Source organism: Thamnophis sirtalis, unplaced genomic scaffold (assembly GCF_051295495.1).
Source record: "Thamnophis sirtalis isolate CommonGarterSnake01/CBP01778 unplaced genomic scaffold, rThaSir2_p1.2 scaffold_15, whole genome shotgun sequence".
Lineage (NCBI taxonomy): Eukaryota > Metazoa > Chordata > Lepidosauria > Squamata > Natricidae > Thamnophis > Thamnophis sirtalis.
In genome coordinates, this window is record NW_028261395.1 from 23,807,269 (window position 1) to 23,822,958 (window position 15,690).

General features: G+C 42.0%; 1 protein-coding gene across 1 annotated transcript in view; it reads left to right on the plus strand.

The window, feature by feature from the left end:
• SAMD8 (sterile alpha motif domain containing 8) overlaps positions 1-13,841 on the plus strand; it is a 38,927-nt gene extending 25,086 nt beyond the window's left edge. The window contains exons 3-6 of the mRNA XM_087702315.1: positions 968-1,063; positions 3,996-4,113; positions 5,784-5,934; positions 8,823-13,841. Coding sequence (XP_087558441.1) covers positions 968-1,063; positions 3,996-4,113; positions 5,784-5,934; positions 8,823-9,127 — 670 coding nt within the window. The 3' untranslated portion in view covers positions 9,128-13,841. The remainder of the gene's footprint in view (positions 1-967; positions 1,064-3,995; positions 4,114-5,783; positions 5,935-8,822) is intronic.
• Positions 13,842-15,690: the final 1,849 nt, after the last annotated feature.

Sequence of the window (15,690 nt, forward strand, 5' to 3'; positions counted from 1 at the left end):
AGATCTTTCCTTGAGGGACATAGTATCCCAGAGGGTAGAAGCCATGGTAGAAAAGGCCCTTCTCCTGTTTTCGGCTTCGCGGATTCTGCGACTGAGGTCCAAGATCCGCAGCGTGCCCCTTCTGCCAAAACGATTGGGGCGGGCCAAATAACATTGTCAGCCCTGGAAGCCATCTTTTTCTTTGGAGCTTCAGGGCTGCCAAATTTAGTGCCCTGAGAAAACAGGAGGGGGGAACTCCAAGGAGTCCGTGGAGATATATAGTCATGACAACATTCTCAGGGAGTCAAGGACATTCAGCCTGCACCTGGATGGGAGTGACTGGGGATTGTCTCCAATTGGGACGATGAATTGATTGGACCAAGTGACGGACTTGTGGGTGCAGGGGATGGGTCTTTGATATCAGAGTTTGTTGCATAAATTCAAATCCAGAAGCACACACAGAAAACTGACGCAGCAGGATTCATTAACTTCTTTATATACGTAAGAATAGATGAATAAATGTACAATACCAACAGGTGGTTCTTCTAAGTAAACACAAGGCAGGAAAGTTACAGGCAAACACAAGCAGTTAGTTTCATATCAGCAGACAAGCCCACACAGTTTACTTCTCAGAGCAGCAGACTGCTTACTTAAGTTTCTGTTTCAATTCTTTGCACAGGCTCAGATCTGTTTAAGCTCCCCTTGGCTGACTTAGTTGCTATGCCTATTCATTGGCTGACTTTGTTCCCATGTCTCTCCCAGTCATGAATATTTTAACATTTGACTTTTTGGGGGGTGGGGAAAGCCCGAACTCTCCGATTCGGGTTTTCCCAGATGTGCCAATATGACGTCTCTAATAAAATGGAGCTTTGAGGAACTGCCTGCCTTGGAGTCTTGGGGTGTTACACCCATTGGGGTGGGGGTTCCTCAGGCAGCCTAGACTCATGCCAAACAATAATGCTGTTTTTTTTCTCTTCCTTTCTCACAGTGTCCCTAGAATCCCGTGGGCTTTTGCCATGACCGAAGTATGTGGAGTGATTCTCTGCTACATCTGGTTGCTGGTTCTTCTCCTTCACAGGCACAGGTAGAGCTCTAAAATAGCCTGCTGCTTCAACATGAAAGACTTTATATGGTTTTCTGCTCTCCATCATAATCTCAGAAAAACAGGGAACAGAACCTATTTTACTAGATTACTATTAGAAGCCTTGCTAGGTGGCTCAGTGACTAAGACGCTGAGCTTGTTAATCACAAAGGTTGGCAGTTTGGTGGTTCGAATCCCTAATATAGGTCTCCTGCGTGAGCAGGGGGTTGGACTAGATGACCTCCAAGGTCACTTCCAACTCTGTTACAGTTAACTGTTAAGGGTGATTGCTAACAGTTGTTTGCCACGAAGAAATCATCCAAAGAATGAGCATTTGCAGATGCCTTAAGTGTCCTCACAAAATTGACCTTGTGAGAGTTCAAACATGATGGATTGCTTGTCATGCCGCTCAAATCCAGGTAATCCTTGACTTACAGTTGCAACAGAGCCAACATTTCTGTGGTTAAGGGAGAGCTTTGTAAAGTGAGTTTTGCCCCGTTTTTATGATCTCTCCTTGCCACATTCATTAAGTGAATCACTGCACTTTTTAAGTTAGTAAGATGGTGCTTAAGTGAACCTGGCCTCCCAGTTGACTTTGTTTGTCAACATGACCCCGGGACACTGCAACAGTCATAAATATGAATCAGTTGCCAAGCATCTGAATTTGACGCATCACACGACCACGGGGATGCTGCAACGGTTGTTAAAGTGTGAAAACAGTTGTAAGTTGTTTTTTCAGTGCTGTTATAGCAACAGCACTTAGACTTATATACCAGTTCACAGTGCTTTACATCCCCTTCTAAGGAGTTTACATAGTCAGCCTCTTACCCCCCCAACAATCTGGGTCCTCATTTAGCAACCTAAATGATGGAAGGCTAAGTCAACCTTGAGCCGGTAAGAATTGAACCGACGAACTGTTGGCCGCTGGCAATCAACAGAAGTATTCCGCAGTACCGCATTTTAACCACTGCGCCACCACGGCTTGAACCTCACTAATTGAATTGTTGTAAGTCGAGGACTACCTGTAGAAATTTTATTTTGGTATGAAAGAAACACTGCTTGCCTCTGGCACATTGAGACAGTTGAAATCTTAGTAAAGTTACCATGGGTTTTTCTGCCAGAAGGAGACATTCGTGTCATGGAAGAATCAAATGCAATTGATGTTGTAGACATTCCAAAATGTTGTACTTGGATGGTTAAGAGGGCAAGACATCATTTTTTTTTGGGGGGGGGGGTGTATTGATAGTATGTTTAAGCCCTGTAGTAGATGTCTTAAAGGTGGCACTTACACTAAGAGATTGCATTTCTTGAAGGATTGGATGAAATTCAGATACAGCTCATATTAAATTTCATAAAAATAAAGTTAAATCTAATAGAGATCCACAGTTTTTGGTAACCAAATCTGATTGCAATCAACTGCCTCTTGCTATGTCCATATCCTTGTTCTCTATCTGCCTGTGAGATCAAGGATAATCTCTGCTGTTCTTCTAAATTTGGACCTGGACAATGGTAGAGATTTGTTGCTGGGACCAATCCTGATTGCAAACTTAGTTTGTAGAATCACTGTTTCCTGATTTACATATAATTTGTAGGTTGTGGCTTAACAAATTCAAAAATTTAAGCTAAGTGTGTGTAAAAAAAAGTCCAATAGATTGTCATATTTTTTGTCTCAAGAAACAGGTGAAGTTTCAAAAAATATAATAGCAATAGCATTTCTTAGACTTATATACAGCTTCATAGTGTTTTTACAGCTCCCTCTAAGCAGTTTACAGAGTCAGCCTCTTGCCCCCAACAATCTGGGTTCTCATTTGACCCACCTCGGAAGGATGGAAGGCTGAGTCAACCTTAAGCCTGGTTAGATTTGAACTGCCAAATTGCGGGCAGCCGGCAGACAGCAGAAGCAGCCTGCAGTACTGCATTCTAACTACTGCACCACTATGGCTCATAAGAGGGATTTTTTTCATGTTTGTAAATCACATAAGAGTCCTTAAACCAAATATTTATTTTCATGGGATCCCTTTGCAAGGATAGTTGCAGAGTTCTGAGGGAAGATGCGGCTGCTTTAAAGAGCTGCTAGGCAGGGGCTATGTGAGTGTGCATTTACAATTGCCCTAGCAGCCAATTCAGAGAAATTGTGCACCCAAATCCAAAGGCTTGAATCCAAAGATGCGTTAAGTTAAATATGTTTCTAGAAGAGACTTTTCAGATCCCCGATAACCAGTGGAGGAGGAATTCTGGGAGTTGAAGTCCACAAGTCTTAAAGCTGTCAGGTTTGAAGACCCCTGGGATTTTTTTTTCTAAAGGGTTAGGGGTGCAAGGATCTTGTAACAACAGCTTTAAGACTTGCGTGCTTCAAATGCCAGACTTTCTGAGCCAACATTTTGGTTGCTAAGCAGGAGCGTTGTTAAGTGATACTGATATTATATAACACTTTTAATTAAGTGGGTACCTTGAATAAACATAACTTTGAGTTTCAAATAATACTGATTTCGTTGTTGTCTTAGGTGACATCTGTGAAAAAAATTCAGGTGCTCAGGCATGAATATATGCCGCTCAAACACTATACTTTTCTGCTCACATTGAAAAAAAATTAGAGGTAACATTGGTGGGCTGCTGCTGGTTCGGACCGGTTTGCCTGAACCAGTAGTTCCAAAGACTGCCCACCCACCTACCCTGACACTATCCAGTCCTAGATATCTCACTTTCTGGCTCACTCCCCCCGCCCCGGGAAGCCCAGCTGATTTGATATGTGCACTCACATTTTCGGCAAACCGGTTGTGCAGCCCACCTCTGCCCAATACCCCTACACAGCCACTGCATTCTTCAAAAAGCAGATCTAGAGCGGATCCCTCCAGAACAAGAGATGAGGAAGTCAGGGAGGAAAAATTGTCATTTCTGAAGCTTCGTAATTGTTGAAAGCAACTCTTGTTCCTAGATCTATCCTTTTGCGACGACTATGCAGCCTGATGGGAACTGTGTTCTTGTTACGTTGTGTAACAATGTTTGTGACCTCACTGTCAGTGCCGGGACAACATTTGCAGTGTTCTGGAAAGGTAAGTCAATGAGTCTCCAAGATCTTGGACAAAGACCTTTGAGGTCACTAGCTTAGAATTTTTTGTAGATATATCAGATTCGAGTTAGCCACAGATTCAGTCCTAGTATCTTGAAGAAAGATAACGATGAACTATTACGTTTAATAACATAATAATAACCAGTGGCTCAGTGGCTATGACGCTGAGTTTGTCAATCAGAAAGGTCGTCAGTTTGGCAGTTTGAATCCCTAGCCCCGCATAACAAAGTGAGTTCCTGTTATTTGTCCCAGCTTCTGCCAACCTAGCAGTTCGAAAGCATGTAAAAATGCAAGTAGAAAAATAGGGACCACCTTTGGTGGGAAGGTAACAGGTTTCCATGCGCCTTTGGTGTTTAGTCATGCTGGCCACATGACCTCAGAGACGACTTTGGACAGTGCTGGCTCTTCGGCTTCAAAACGGAGATGAGCACCACCCCCTAGAGTTGGGAACAAGTAGCACATATGTGTGAGGGGAACCTTTACCTTTATTTTGAAGAGAGATAATGATGAACTATTATGTTTAGTGGCACAGAAAGGAAGCTTTTGCGTATTGGCAAAGTATTGTAAAACATCAGAATGATAATTGAAATATTGACAGGTGTATCGTGCCCGTGTAATGTTCATTTGGGGACTTTGAACTCTTTTAAAATGGGACATACCAGTAAAGTATAAAATTCATTTCTGCAAATGAGGAAGGGCAATTGAAATTATGGAAATTATGGAAGTGTCATTGTAGCTTATGCCAATAGTTGAACCAGTGGTGGGTGCCTGCCAGTTTGGACAGGTTCAGCTGAACTGGTAGTGGTTTGGTGGCATGGGTCGCTGGAACCGGCAATGAGCTACGTCTGCCATGCCACTGAACCGGTTCTCCGTAGGCAACACCATCTTGTTCTTTGCTTCTGTGCATGTGCAGAACAATTTTTATTGCACTGTGCAGGTGCACATCAAGCGCATGCGCATAGCACCCACAAACAAACCGGCAGTAGCGCCTGCCAGAACCCACCCCTGACCTGAACCCCAAACACAGGTAGTCCTCGACCTACGACAGCAATTGAGCCCAAAATTTCTGTTGCTATGCAAGACAGCTGTTACGTGAGTTTTGCCCCATTTTATGAACTTCCTTGCCACCATTGGTAAGTGAATCCCTGCAGCTGTTAATTTAATAACACGGATGTAAACTGGTTCTCGCTTCCCGATAGACTTTGCTTGTCAGAAAGTCACTAAAAATGATCACGTCACACACACACACACACACACACACACACACACACACACACACACGCAGAGGGACACTGCAACTGTCATAAATTAGTCAGTTGCCAAGTGTCTGAATTTTGATCAGGGTTGTGGGGAAAAACAGTCATAAGTCATTTTTTTTCAGCGTCATCATAACTTCAAATGGTTACTAAATGAACTGCTGTAAGTCGAGGACTACCTGTACATAAAGTATGGTTTGGCATGATAGAGCGTTCATTCAGGAAGGAAGCCTGCCAATGATTTTTAAGAGGTAAATGCTTGGTTGCGTCTCCTGTGGAAGAGAAGATACCGTATTTACTCCATAGTGGGGGGGGGGGGGTGATGGCCTCCTTTATCTAAAGTCTCACGTGTTCTCAATGTGTTCCTTTTCAATGTTGTGCATGCTTCTAATTCTAGTTATATGGCAATGTGTGGGCAAAACTTCAGCGAGCCTTTGCTATTTGGACTGGATTTGGCATGACGTTAACAGGAGTACACACCTGTGGAGACTATATGTTCAGTGGCCATACTGTTGTCCTGACTATGCTGAACTTTTTTGTTACTGAATGTAAGTAGAGATCTGGGGGGAGGGGGGGAATAGAGAAAAAATATTGTCCATCTAGCTTGTCACAACTTCTGTTCCTCCTTTCTGGTGTGGTGCAACATTGCTTGCTCAGCTGATCACACAGAGACACTAAAAATGTTGCTCAACTTCAACTCCCACCGAGAAATCCTGTTGGACGGAGCTGCTGGGAGTTGTAGCGTGGCAGCTTCTGGAACCCAGCCCTCTTGGTTGCCTAATTGTGACATAAATCTTTTGGTCCATGGGGCAAGGAAAACAAGAGGTTTCCATTGGAGGAACCAGAAAATCCAGGAAGGAACTTTCGTATTTGTGGTTAACCCCCCATTTGGGATGAACGTAATTGGAGAAGAACTATTGATTAGATTAGCTTTGTTGATTAGCCTATAGGCCAGTGTTGGAGAACCTTTTGGCAATGAGTGCCGAAACTGGAGCATGTGTGCGTATCTGCGCACACACATGCTGGAAACCAGAAGAGCAGCCGCCCAGTGCACATGCACAAGCTGTGAAGATGATCTTCCGGTATGTGATGTGTGCATGCACACCGGCCAGCTGGTCGTCTGGTTTCTGGTGCACATGAGTGCATGAAGACTAGCTGGCCAGTGCGCATGTGCATGCCAGAAATCGGAAGATCATTTTCCCGGCCCACACATGCACACCGGGGCAGCTGCTCTTCCGGTGCTCCCGCACGGAAGAACAACGGGCAACAGCTCGCGTGCCTGGAGAGAAGGCTCTGTGTGCCACTTCCAGCAAGAATGCCATAGGTTCACCATCACAACTATAGGCCATATCAAAATGTTCAAACATGCATTACCAATAAAATCCTATAAAAACAATTTAAAATAAGAATAGGGTAAAATACAACAATTATGGATAAAATGCAATTTAATACACAATTACAACATAAAATTATATTTCTGTATCATCCCTACAATCTACCCCATCAGGCCCACATATGCTGATGTCAGTCGGTAAATGTCTTTTTCAAATTCTGGCCACACATGAAGTGTGTTGTTTTAATATGGGCCTCCCTCTGGGCCAGAACTATTGAATGCTGCCAGGGTAAAATTAATGATTGTTTTTTTTTTAAAATATCAGATTTTTTAATTTAAATCAGATGTTTAAAATTTAAATCAGATTTTTTAAATCAAATTTATTTTAATAAAATTCTTTTGGAGTAAAAATCTATCTAAAGATATGAGGCTATATATTCTGCAATATTTACATTTTTGCTAAACCCAAGCTCTACAAGCTGAGAGAACATTCACTGCATTGATGCATTCACACAATTTCCCATAACCATGAGATAAATGATAAAACAAAATTCAGGAATATTCCTTCATCCCCTTGTTTTGCAAATCTATGTAGACTGCAAACTATATGATGGTTTGAAGAGAAATGCATCTGTACCACCAGACTCTACGTGTGAGGAGGAAGGGCAAGCAGTAAAAATGAAAGTGAAACCACCTAAGCAGCTTATAAATATAATATTAAAGAGCACCTATCATTTCAGATCCATCATGGCAGCGCCTGTTAAGAGGACATCTACTCACCTGCTGCCTGCCACCTGCCACATCCCTCACCTTGTGTGTCACTGCTGCATCACCACCCATCCCATTAAAGTGAATGGGATGGTCGGTGAGTCAACAGCGGGTCAGAGGAGGAGCTGCTGCAGGATAGAGATGACAGTTGCTCTTTAAAAACTATGATTTAAATCGAGTTGATTTAAATCAAGCCTTTCTACCAGTGATTTAAATCATGATTGAAATGCTGCATGTTCCTGTAATGTGTGTCATTGTGTTTTAGATTTAATTATAATTTTGAAACATTTTAGTGACCCCAGCATTCCTGATCTGCATACTAATTCGGTGTTTAACCAGTCCCTTGCTTATAAGACATTAATACACAAATCATGAAAAAGGAGTTAGGCCTGTGTAGAGCTAACTATTTTGATGTTTTTGAAATTAAATTATAAACTACAGGCAAGCAGATTTTCAGTCCTCAGACTTAACAGTCTAAAGGGCAAAATGAGAGAATGGAAGATAAATATAGTGCAGAACTAGTTATTTTCAGGAGACAAATTGTTACAAGGCCAGAGTCCATGACCGTTGGGCAGCATATTATTATTATTAGGCATTTCAAACCACTGGGATCTCTGTTGCTCTTCCCCTTGCTGTTATTTCTGCTAAGATAAGTTCCAGTAATTTAAAATATATATATACACGCCATATTTTTCAGAGTATAAGATGCACCAGAATATAAGACGCACCAAGATTTTGAAGTGATAAATTTTTTTAAAAGAATGTTTTTGCTCTCTGCAGACCTCCCAAGCCCTCTGCATGCCTCATTTTTGGTGAAAAACATGGCATGCAGAGAGTTTGAGAGGCCTGCAAAGTGCTCCTGGGGGCTGGGGAGAGCAAAAACAAGCAAAAAACGACCCATTTCTCATGAAACCCGGCCCTTTTTGCCAAAAAAGGGCATGTATAGCCTTTAGGAAGCTTGTAGAATGCTGCTGGGTGGGGAGCAAAAACGATAAAAAAAATCACCAGTTTTGCCCTCCCCAGCCCCCAGGAGCACTTTGCAGGCTTCCCAAACCCTCTGCATCTCCATTTTTGTGAATGGGCTGGGGTTTCGGGAGACCAAAAATACTATATTCAGTGTATAAGACGCACCTAGATTTTCACTCTCTTTTTTTGGAGGAAAGGTGCATCTTATATCCGAAAAATACACTAATCTTTTATGACAGAAGAGTTTCTGGTACTTGCCCCAAGCCTCCCTGCTTGCTTTTAGTTCACTGTCTTGTCCAGAACATGTCTAGAACCCAATTTATGAAAAGTTCCCAAGTTACAGGTGGTTGACTACTGTGTTCCTTTCAGATACCCCAAGAAGCTGGAACTTTTTGCATACGTTGTCTTGGGTGCTGAATCTGTTTGGGATCTTCTTCATTTTGGCTGCTCACGAACACTACTCCATCGATGTCTTCATTGCCTTTTACATCACTACAAGACTCTTCCTGTACTATCACACACTGGCAAATACAAGAGCCTATCAACAAAGCCGGAGAGCCAGAATCTGGTTTCCCATGTTCTCCTTTTTTGAATGCAATGTCAACGGTACAGTCCCAAATGAATATTGCTGGCCCTTTTCAAAGCCAACCCTATTGAAAAGGTTAATCGGCTAAAGAACATCCAGCTTAATTCACATCTGTATGAAGCACTTACAATTAAACCTCCTTCAAGAAACGCTGGGCAGGAAGGGTTGTTTTCACCCATAGCCTCTCCTCTGGCCTTGTTCATCCTCTCCTGGCTTACAAGGTTCAGAGGAGACATATTTTTCTTTAAAACATCAACAATGTTCAGGCAAAGTTGTTAAGCTATAACAAAGTTCTGCATGGATGTGGTGAGGTGAAACGGCCGGTTCAGCAAAACTTACAGCTTTCTTGTGGGGAGGATCTTAAATTGATCTTGGCTGCAGGAATAACTTCAGATCCAGGTACTACCTGAGCATGCTCTGGGGTCTGTTTGCACATCATGGATAACCATAAGTAGTTTTGAGTATTGAGTTTCTGGTTTGCACCCTCTAGATGGCCTTTGACTTCGGTGTGGATTCTGCTCATGACTTATTAAAGCCATTTTGAATGGTAGGCACATGGTTCGAAGGCAAGATTTACAGTCTGGATGGAAATAATAGTAGCAATTTTAAAAGCCGCGTAACAACCTGCAGTTGAACAGTATGTTTCAACATGAAAAATGGCAAGCGAGTGAGCAATGGAACTGTCTTGCTCAGATTGCTTGTGGAAAGCAATAATGCGTGCAGGTAGGGCTCTGGTAGAGTGCATTCGTGCTGAACTATGTAATGCTTAAATGTGATGTGCAAGCACGTACATCGTATCTCGGACAGATACTAATACTGACAAAAAGGTCACAACCGTTCAGTAATTGGCTCTCAATATTTATTTTAGCAAATAAAAAAGTTGGGGAACATTCACCCAGGGACATAAGTTTTCCAAAGCCTTAAAAGTATGAAAAATATATACGCTGTATTAATCAAAAGGGGCAAACTTAGCATTTCTGGTGAACGATGCTAAAACTCTGAACAGGCTTGACTGACTTAAGATAAACAAATTAATGTCCTCCGGAGGTCCTGAGTGTTTACATTTCATCAAACTGGTAAGAAATATATGAAAAATGAGGTGGGTTGAGATTTTGTGCCACAACTCTTTCAAAAGTGCAGTATTAAAACACTTATTTAAATCCATGCATGCTTTTTACACATTGATGTTAGGGGAATAGTAATCCTGTTAAATTGGGAGGCGAGTAATAAGATCACGTCGAATAAAGGCAGGAAGTTTTGCTTGAGGGACATGGGTGATGCACCAAACTCTGGTTTTGGATAGAAGCCCATTTCCCTTCCCTTCACTAATAGCCTTCAAAAATACGCGACACTGAAGAAGTTCAAATTTAATCAGCTACTTAAGAAACTTTTGAAATGCTTCTTGGTTAGAGGTTAAGCAATGGAAGTTTGGTGGTTTCAGTCACTGACACTTTTTGATGAATGGACCAATGGCCGAAAGTAAGAAAACAAGCGAAACACTTCGCACTTGGGGCTCCTGGAAAACCTCCTTATTTTTCTCTCTCTCTGATGCCTACCTTTCAGAAAACTTATTCAGATCTGTTCTTGATCTTTTAAACTGTCCACTCAGTTTAAAGCTGAGCGTCCCAATGGCCTAAAAATTGTGTATTAAAAGAAGACTATTTTAAACCTGGAATGCAAGGTTTGGTCATTCCCATTGTGCAAATTAGTATGTCACTGTTCGAAGTTGTCCGCAGCTGGATGTGCATGTGGATGATTTATAATCCATTTCTAATTTAGATTTTTAAACTTGACAGTTTTGAAAGTTGTGGTCAAGTCAGTTATATAGTCTTAGTAACTTCATAGGGGGCAGTGAGTTTCACTGACCCGAAATAGTCTGTCTGTCCTTTGGCTTGAATACTTTTCACTAACCAACACTGAATTTTCTGGTGGAACTCCGATGAGACAACATAGCCCAGTTGCAACCTTTTTGCAGTGCTTTCTTCTGATAGCTAAATTCCAGTCTCACACACGGAGAACTGTTTCTAGAGCTGTGAATTGGCAGGTTAGAGACCGTGAATGCATTCTTTATTTTTTGTGCTCTGTGCTGAAAAGAGATGAATACTGGTAGGTGTAAAAATACAGGGCTTCACTTCGAATTTCAAGAAATCTTACCAAAAAATATACTGAAATAATGTTAAGAGCACATAAAGTATTATTAATCTCTACCTTAAAAAGTATTTTCACCCTAGAACATTGTAAATATTTCTAGCAATATTTAATATTGCCCCACTAATACAGTATTCACATCTACTTTGGTGTCATTTCAAGGTGAAGTGAAACCAAATCCTTGAAGAGTATAGATTGCCTTCTTTCCCACAAATTCCAGAATGTTCCAGAGAAGGCGTTGAAACCAAATTCTTTTTCTAAAATGATTTTCACGCACACTGGTCTTTCATTTGCATAAGTCCATTGCATAAAGGAATTAGGCAGGGAGATCATCTCCCAAAATATTGAAATGTAACATGAGGTGATTTTTTTAAAAAAAAATCGAAATGCAGAAGCTGTTGAGGTGGCAAGTTTTTACGGTTGCAGCCACGGTGTGTGTGTGTGTGTGTAATAAAATGCACAGTTTGTTGCATTTTGAATGCAACAATATTCTACCTCTGGTTTGGCCTAGCCGGAAAAATTAAAATTATTTTCCTTCGCCACGTTCACAGCAACGCGCTTTCAGTGTTTACCCAAATCTTTCCTCAATAGCAAACGTACAAATTAGTCTTCTTCGAAGCAGACATTTTGTTGGCTGTTTAAAACAAACCTCAGTAAAATGCAACCGGGAATGCCAGATAGAAGCAGCCAGTCCCTAAGTTTACAGATGCCTTTGTTAATGGAGCAAGGCTTTATCCATTAAAAGAATCATCAAGTTTACAGGCCCAAATCCTCAGTATTATATGGCTGGTGCACCTGGAAATGAGGCAACAGAAGCGGTGATATGGGAACAAACATACAGGAGCACAAATGAGTAGCCCTCTGTAGAAGTAGCTTTGATGACTTCTGTAGCTGTGCCATTCCAATCTTCAGCAACGGCTTCCTTGATGGGACACTTCCCCTATCGAGAGAAAACCATATAGAGCAGGGGTCTCCAACCTTGGCAACTTTAAGATTTGTGGACTTCAACTCCCAGAATTCCTTTCCCCAGGTTGCTGGCTGATGAATTCTGGAAGTTGAAGTCCACAAGTCTTAAAGTTGCCAAGGTTGGAGACCCCTGGTACAGAGAATTTGGCCTCTTGAAGTCTTAACTAATTTGTTGCTCCTAACCTGACCAATGGGCAACTTTGAAATAACTTTTCATTTTCATTATAATTGTATTTGCACTTATTAAAAAAAATAGCCGTTCTATGAATTTGTAGCATATGATAGTCTGGATCACCTCATCTAAAAATTAATCCCACCTTGGTTCATTTTGAGACTGTGTTTTTTTAAACTTATTTCCTCACATTGTTCTAAACTCTGAGACGTTTACACTGTGGATTTCTCCTGTTTAAACCGTCGGATGTGATGGTTAACTTTTAACTTAAGAGGAGCAATATTGACGACGTTACTGTTGGTTTTTTTCTTTTTTAATTTTCCAAGCAGGATTTTCTTTATTTGCCTTTTGTTCATACTTAAGAGTAGAAAAGTAGTAAGATAAGACTGACAATTTCAAAATCTGGCACGTGTCATTTTGTAAATCGGGAGTACCTCATGTACTTTAAAATCAGGGGTCTCCAACCTTGGCCACTTTAAGACTTGTGGACTTCAACTCCCAGAATTCCTCAGCTGAGGAATTCTGGGAGTTGAAGTCCACAAGTCTTAAAAGTGGCCAAGGTTGGAGACCCCTGATTTAAATGATTACAGTGGGCAGTATCTTTGTATTAATCTAAGGCCCTGGTTGAGTAGTTAAAGTTTTCCTGCTGTTCTCTCCATCCATTATTTAGCTGGGTCAGAACTGTCGTAGGTTCCACTATTGTCCCAGCACTTGACAGATACTTAATTAAATGAATATTTGCATACTCCCATTATGCAGTCACCAGTTTCTGTGAATTTCAGAGTATCTGTGTAGTCATTCTGGGATTCCCTTTCTTTCCACTTCCTAAGAGTAACTTAAGTAATGGTGGACGTCTGCCCTCATTGCCCACCAAAGCAAAGAGTATCTATGACCACAAAAGCTGGCCGCCATGTGTTGAATTGAGCAGGGGGTGTCCTGCTATGAGTTATGAGGAAGAAAATGGCAATGTTAACCTACAAACATGTATTTCTCAGGAGGAACTTTGCAAGGTATCTTGGCCGTACTCTCTGATTTGATTCCAAGTCCAACACAGGGACATCACTTGACCATCTGAAACCAAGTATTTACACACCAAAATATGTCACTGCTATCGTGGTGGAGGGCTCTCTTTCAGTCTCAAGTGGCCTCACTTGGCTTGAGGTTGTCCGACTATAAAACAAGGAACTGCACACTTCTGCAGCTCTGTTTCCTTAGTTAGATGCTAAACGCAGCTACTGTTTTGTTGAACAAAACCAAAGCGAGGGAATAGTAACCGGGGCTAAAGTTGTTGACTTTGATTTATGGCCCAGACATTTTGATTTTTCCCCGCCTCTCCCTAAAACATGGTAATGTTTGAAGACTTGAATATTCCTTTTACGTAACGGTTTGAAGCACAGATGTTATGCAAGTAAAGATGGGATTAGTTCGAACATGAACATGGATTTAATTTATATTGTTTTGTATGTCTTGTGTTAAAACTATTGAAGCATTCAATAAAATCTGAAGGTTGACTAAACGATGCATTTTCATCTCATCACTGTCTAATAAAAGCAAAAAAAGTCTCGCTTCGTTCATCTTTCTTCTATTAGTCGACTTCACAGGCTCTAGAATAGCTCTTTCCAAGCCCACCACAAGAGAACAGGGTGAACGCTGCGAATATTTTGCTGCCTCCCTCCATGTCATCAGACCAAAAAATCCAAAGCACAATTCAGACTGCTGGAGTTGAGAGATTCTGCTGTATCGGAATAATAAAATCGTCCCAACGCTTTCTCCTTAAGAACCAGGGGTACCATCTGGTCTCTGAAAAGCTACATCAACAATGACACCCCGGTGCAGGAATACCATTAGCAGCAAAACTGCAGTAACTTCAAGCATGCAACAGCATTGGGATATTGTGCGAGGATAAACAAGACTAAATGTCAGGCCCAGAGACGAGACGGCTAGATCCAACCGAATCTAATCTTTTAATTGCTTACAGCTATTGGACAGAATCTTGCCAAATGAAAGCTATAACCCTCTTAAAGGACTAGATGTATCCCAAGAGATTCTATGGCAGGGATGTCAAACTCAATTTCACTGAGGGTCACATTAGGGTTGTGTTTGACCTCCGGGAGCCAGGGTGGGTATGGCCAGGGTGGACATGGATACAACATCACTCGTGTCGGGGGCACTTCTGGTGGCCTGAGAGCTTCACCAGCTACAATGGTCTTCTACCACCCTCTGCCAGGAAAAAATGAGCTCGGGAGGGCTGGGAATGGCCCTCCCGAACTCCGTTTTTGCTGGCAGAGGCACCATGGGCTGGTCCTTCACTGTTTCTAGGTTGGCCCTGCTGGTCAGATCTAAGTGCCCTATGGGCCGCATCCAGGCCACGCGCCTTTGTTACCCCTGTTCTAGGGGGTGGTCACCTGAAACTTCTTCCTATCTTCTCCCATCCAGCTCAGGACTGAGCAGTATCTTAATCCGGGCCTCCAACTGGGAGAGTTGTGGGTTGCCAAGTGTCCCCCACTCTGCTCTTGCACAGCCCATCACATCAAGTTCACATTTCATGGTTTGCAACATACAAAAGTGGTTCCCAGAACCAGGCCTGCTGTGGATCCTGTCATCAAGGAATCTCCAACTATTGGGATCCAGGAGGAGAGCCTTCAACATGGAACTTGTCCAACCCCTGTTTGAAATGTGCGTGTGTGGGAGGGGGCATTCCACTGGCCATTCTCCATGATCTTGGTTTATCGATGCTGTAATAAGTCTTTGGTGAAGTGGAGGAGCTTCATCACTGGAGGCTTTCAGGAAGAGACTGGACTGCCATCTGTCAGAAATGATTTAGGATCTCCTGCTTGGATAGGAGGCTTGGACTAGATGACCTACAAGGTCCCTTCCAAATCTGTTAATCTGTTTAATCTCTGTGTTACTCCTGCCCTGTGGAATATCCTTCCCCACCACCAGCACATCACTGGAAATAGTTGCTGGCCTAATTACCTGACCCCCATCTCCCCTTTGTGTTTCCTGTTCCCCCTCCACCCACCTTTTCAATTCCACTTCCATTATTTATTGTTTATTCCTTTGCTATTGCTATGTTTACATTTCTTAAATAATTCCCCCCACTGTTTTAGTGTTGTAAGCCATCCATAGTAGCCCCACAGGGAGATGGGTGGCAAATAAAGTTAACAAGTAATAAACAAATTGAAGGCGAGACTTCCTGAATTGTTTTGGTAATCCTCAACGTATGACTGCAACAGAACCCAAAATTTCTGTTGCTAAGTGAGACATTAAGTTTTTCCCTGTCTTGCCACAGTTCTTAAGCGAATCACTGCAGTTGTTAAGTTAGCAATACTGTTGTTAAGCAAATCTGGATTCCTCATTGACTT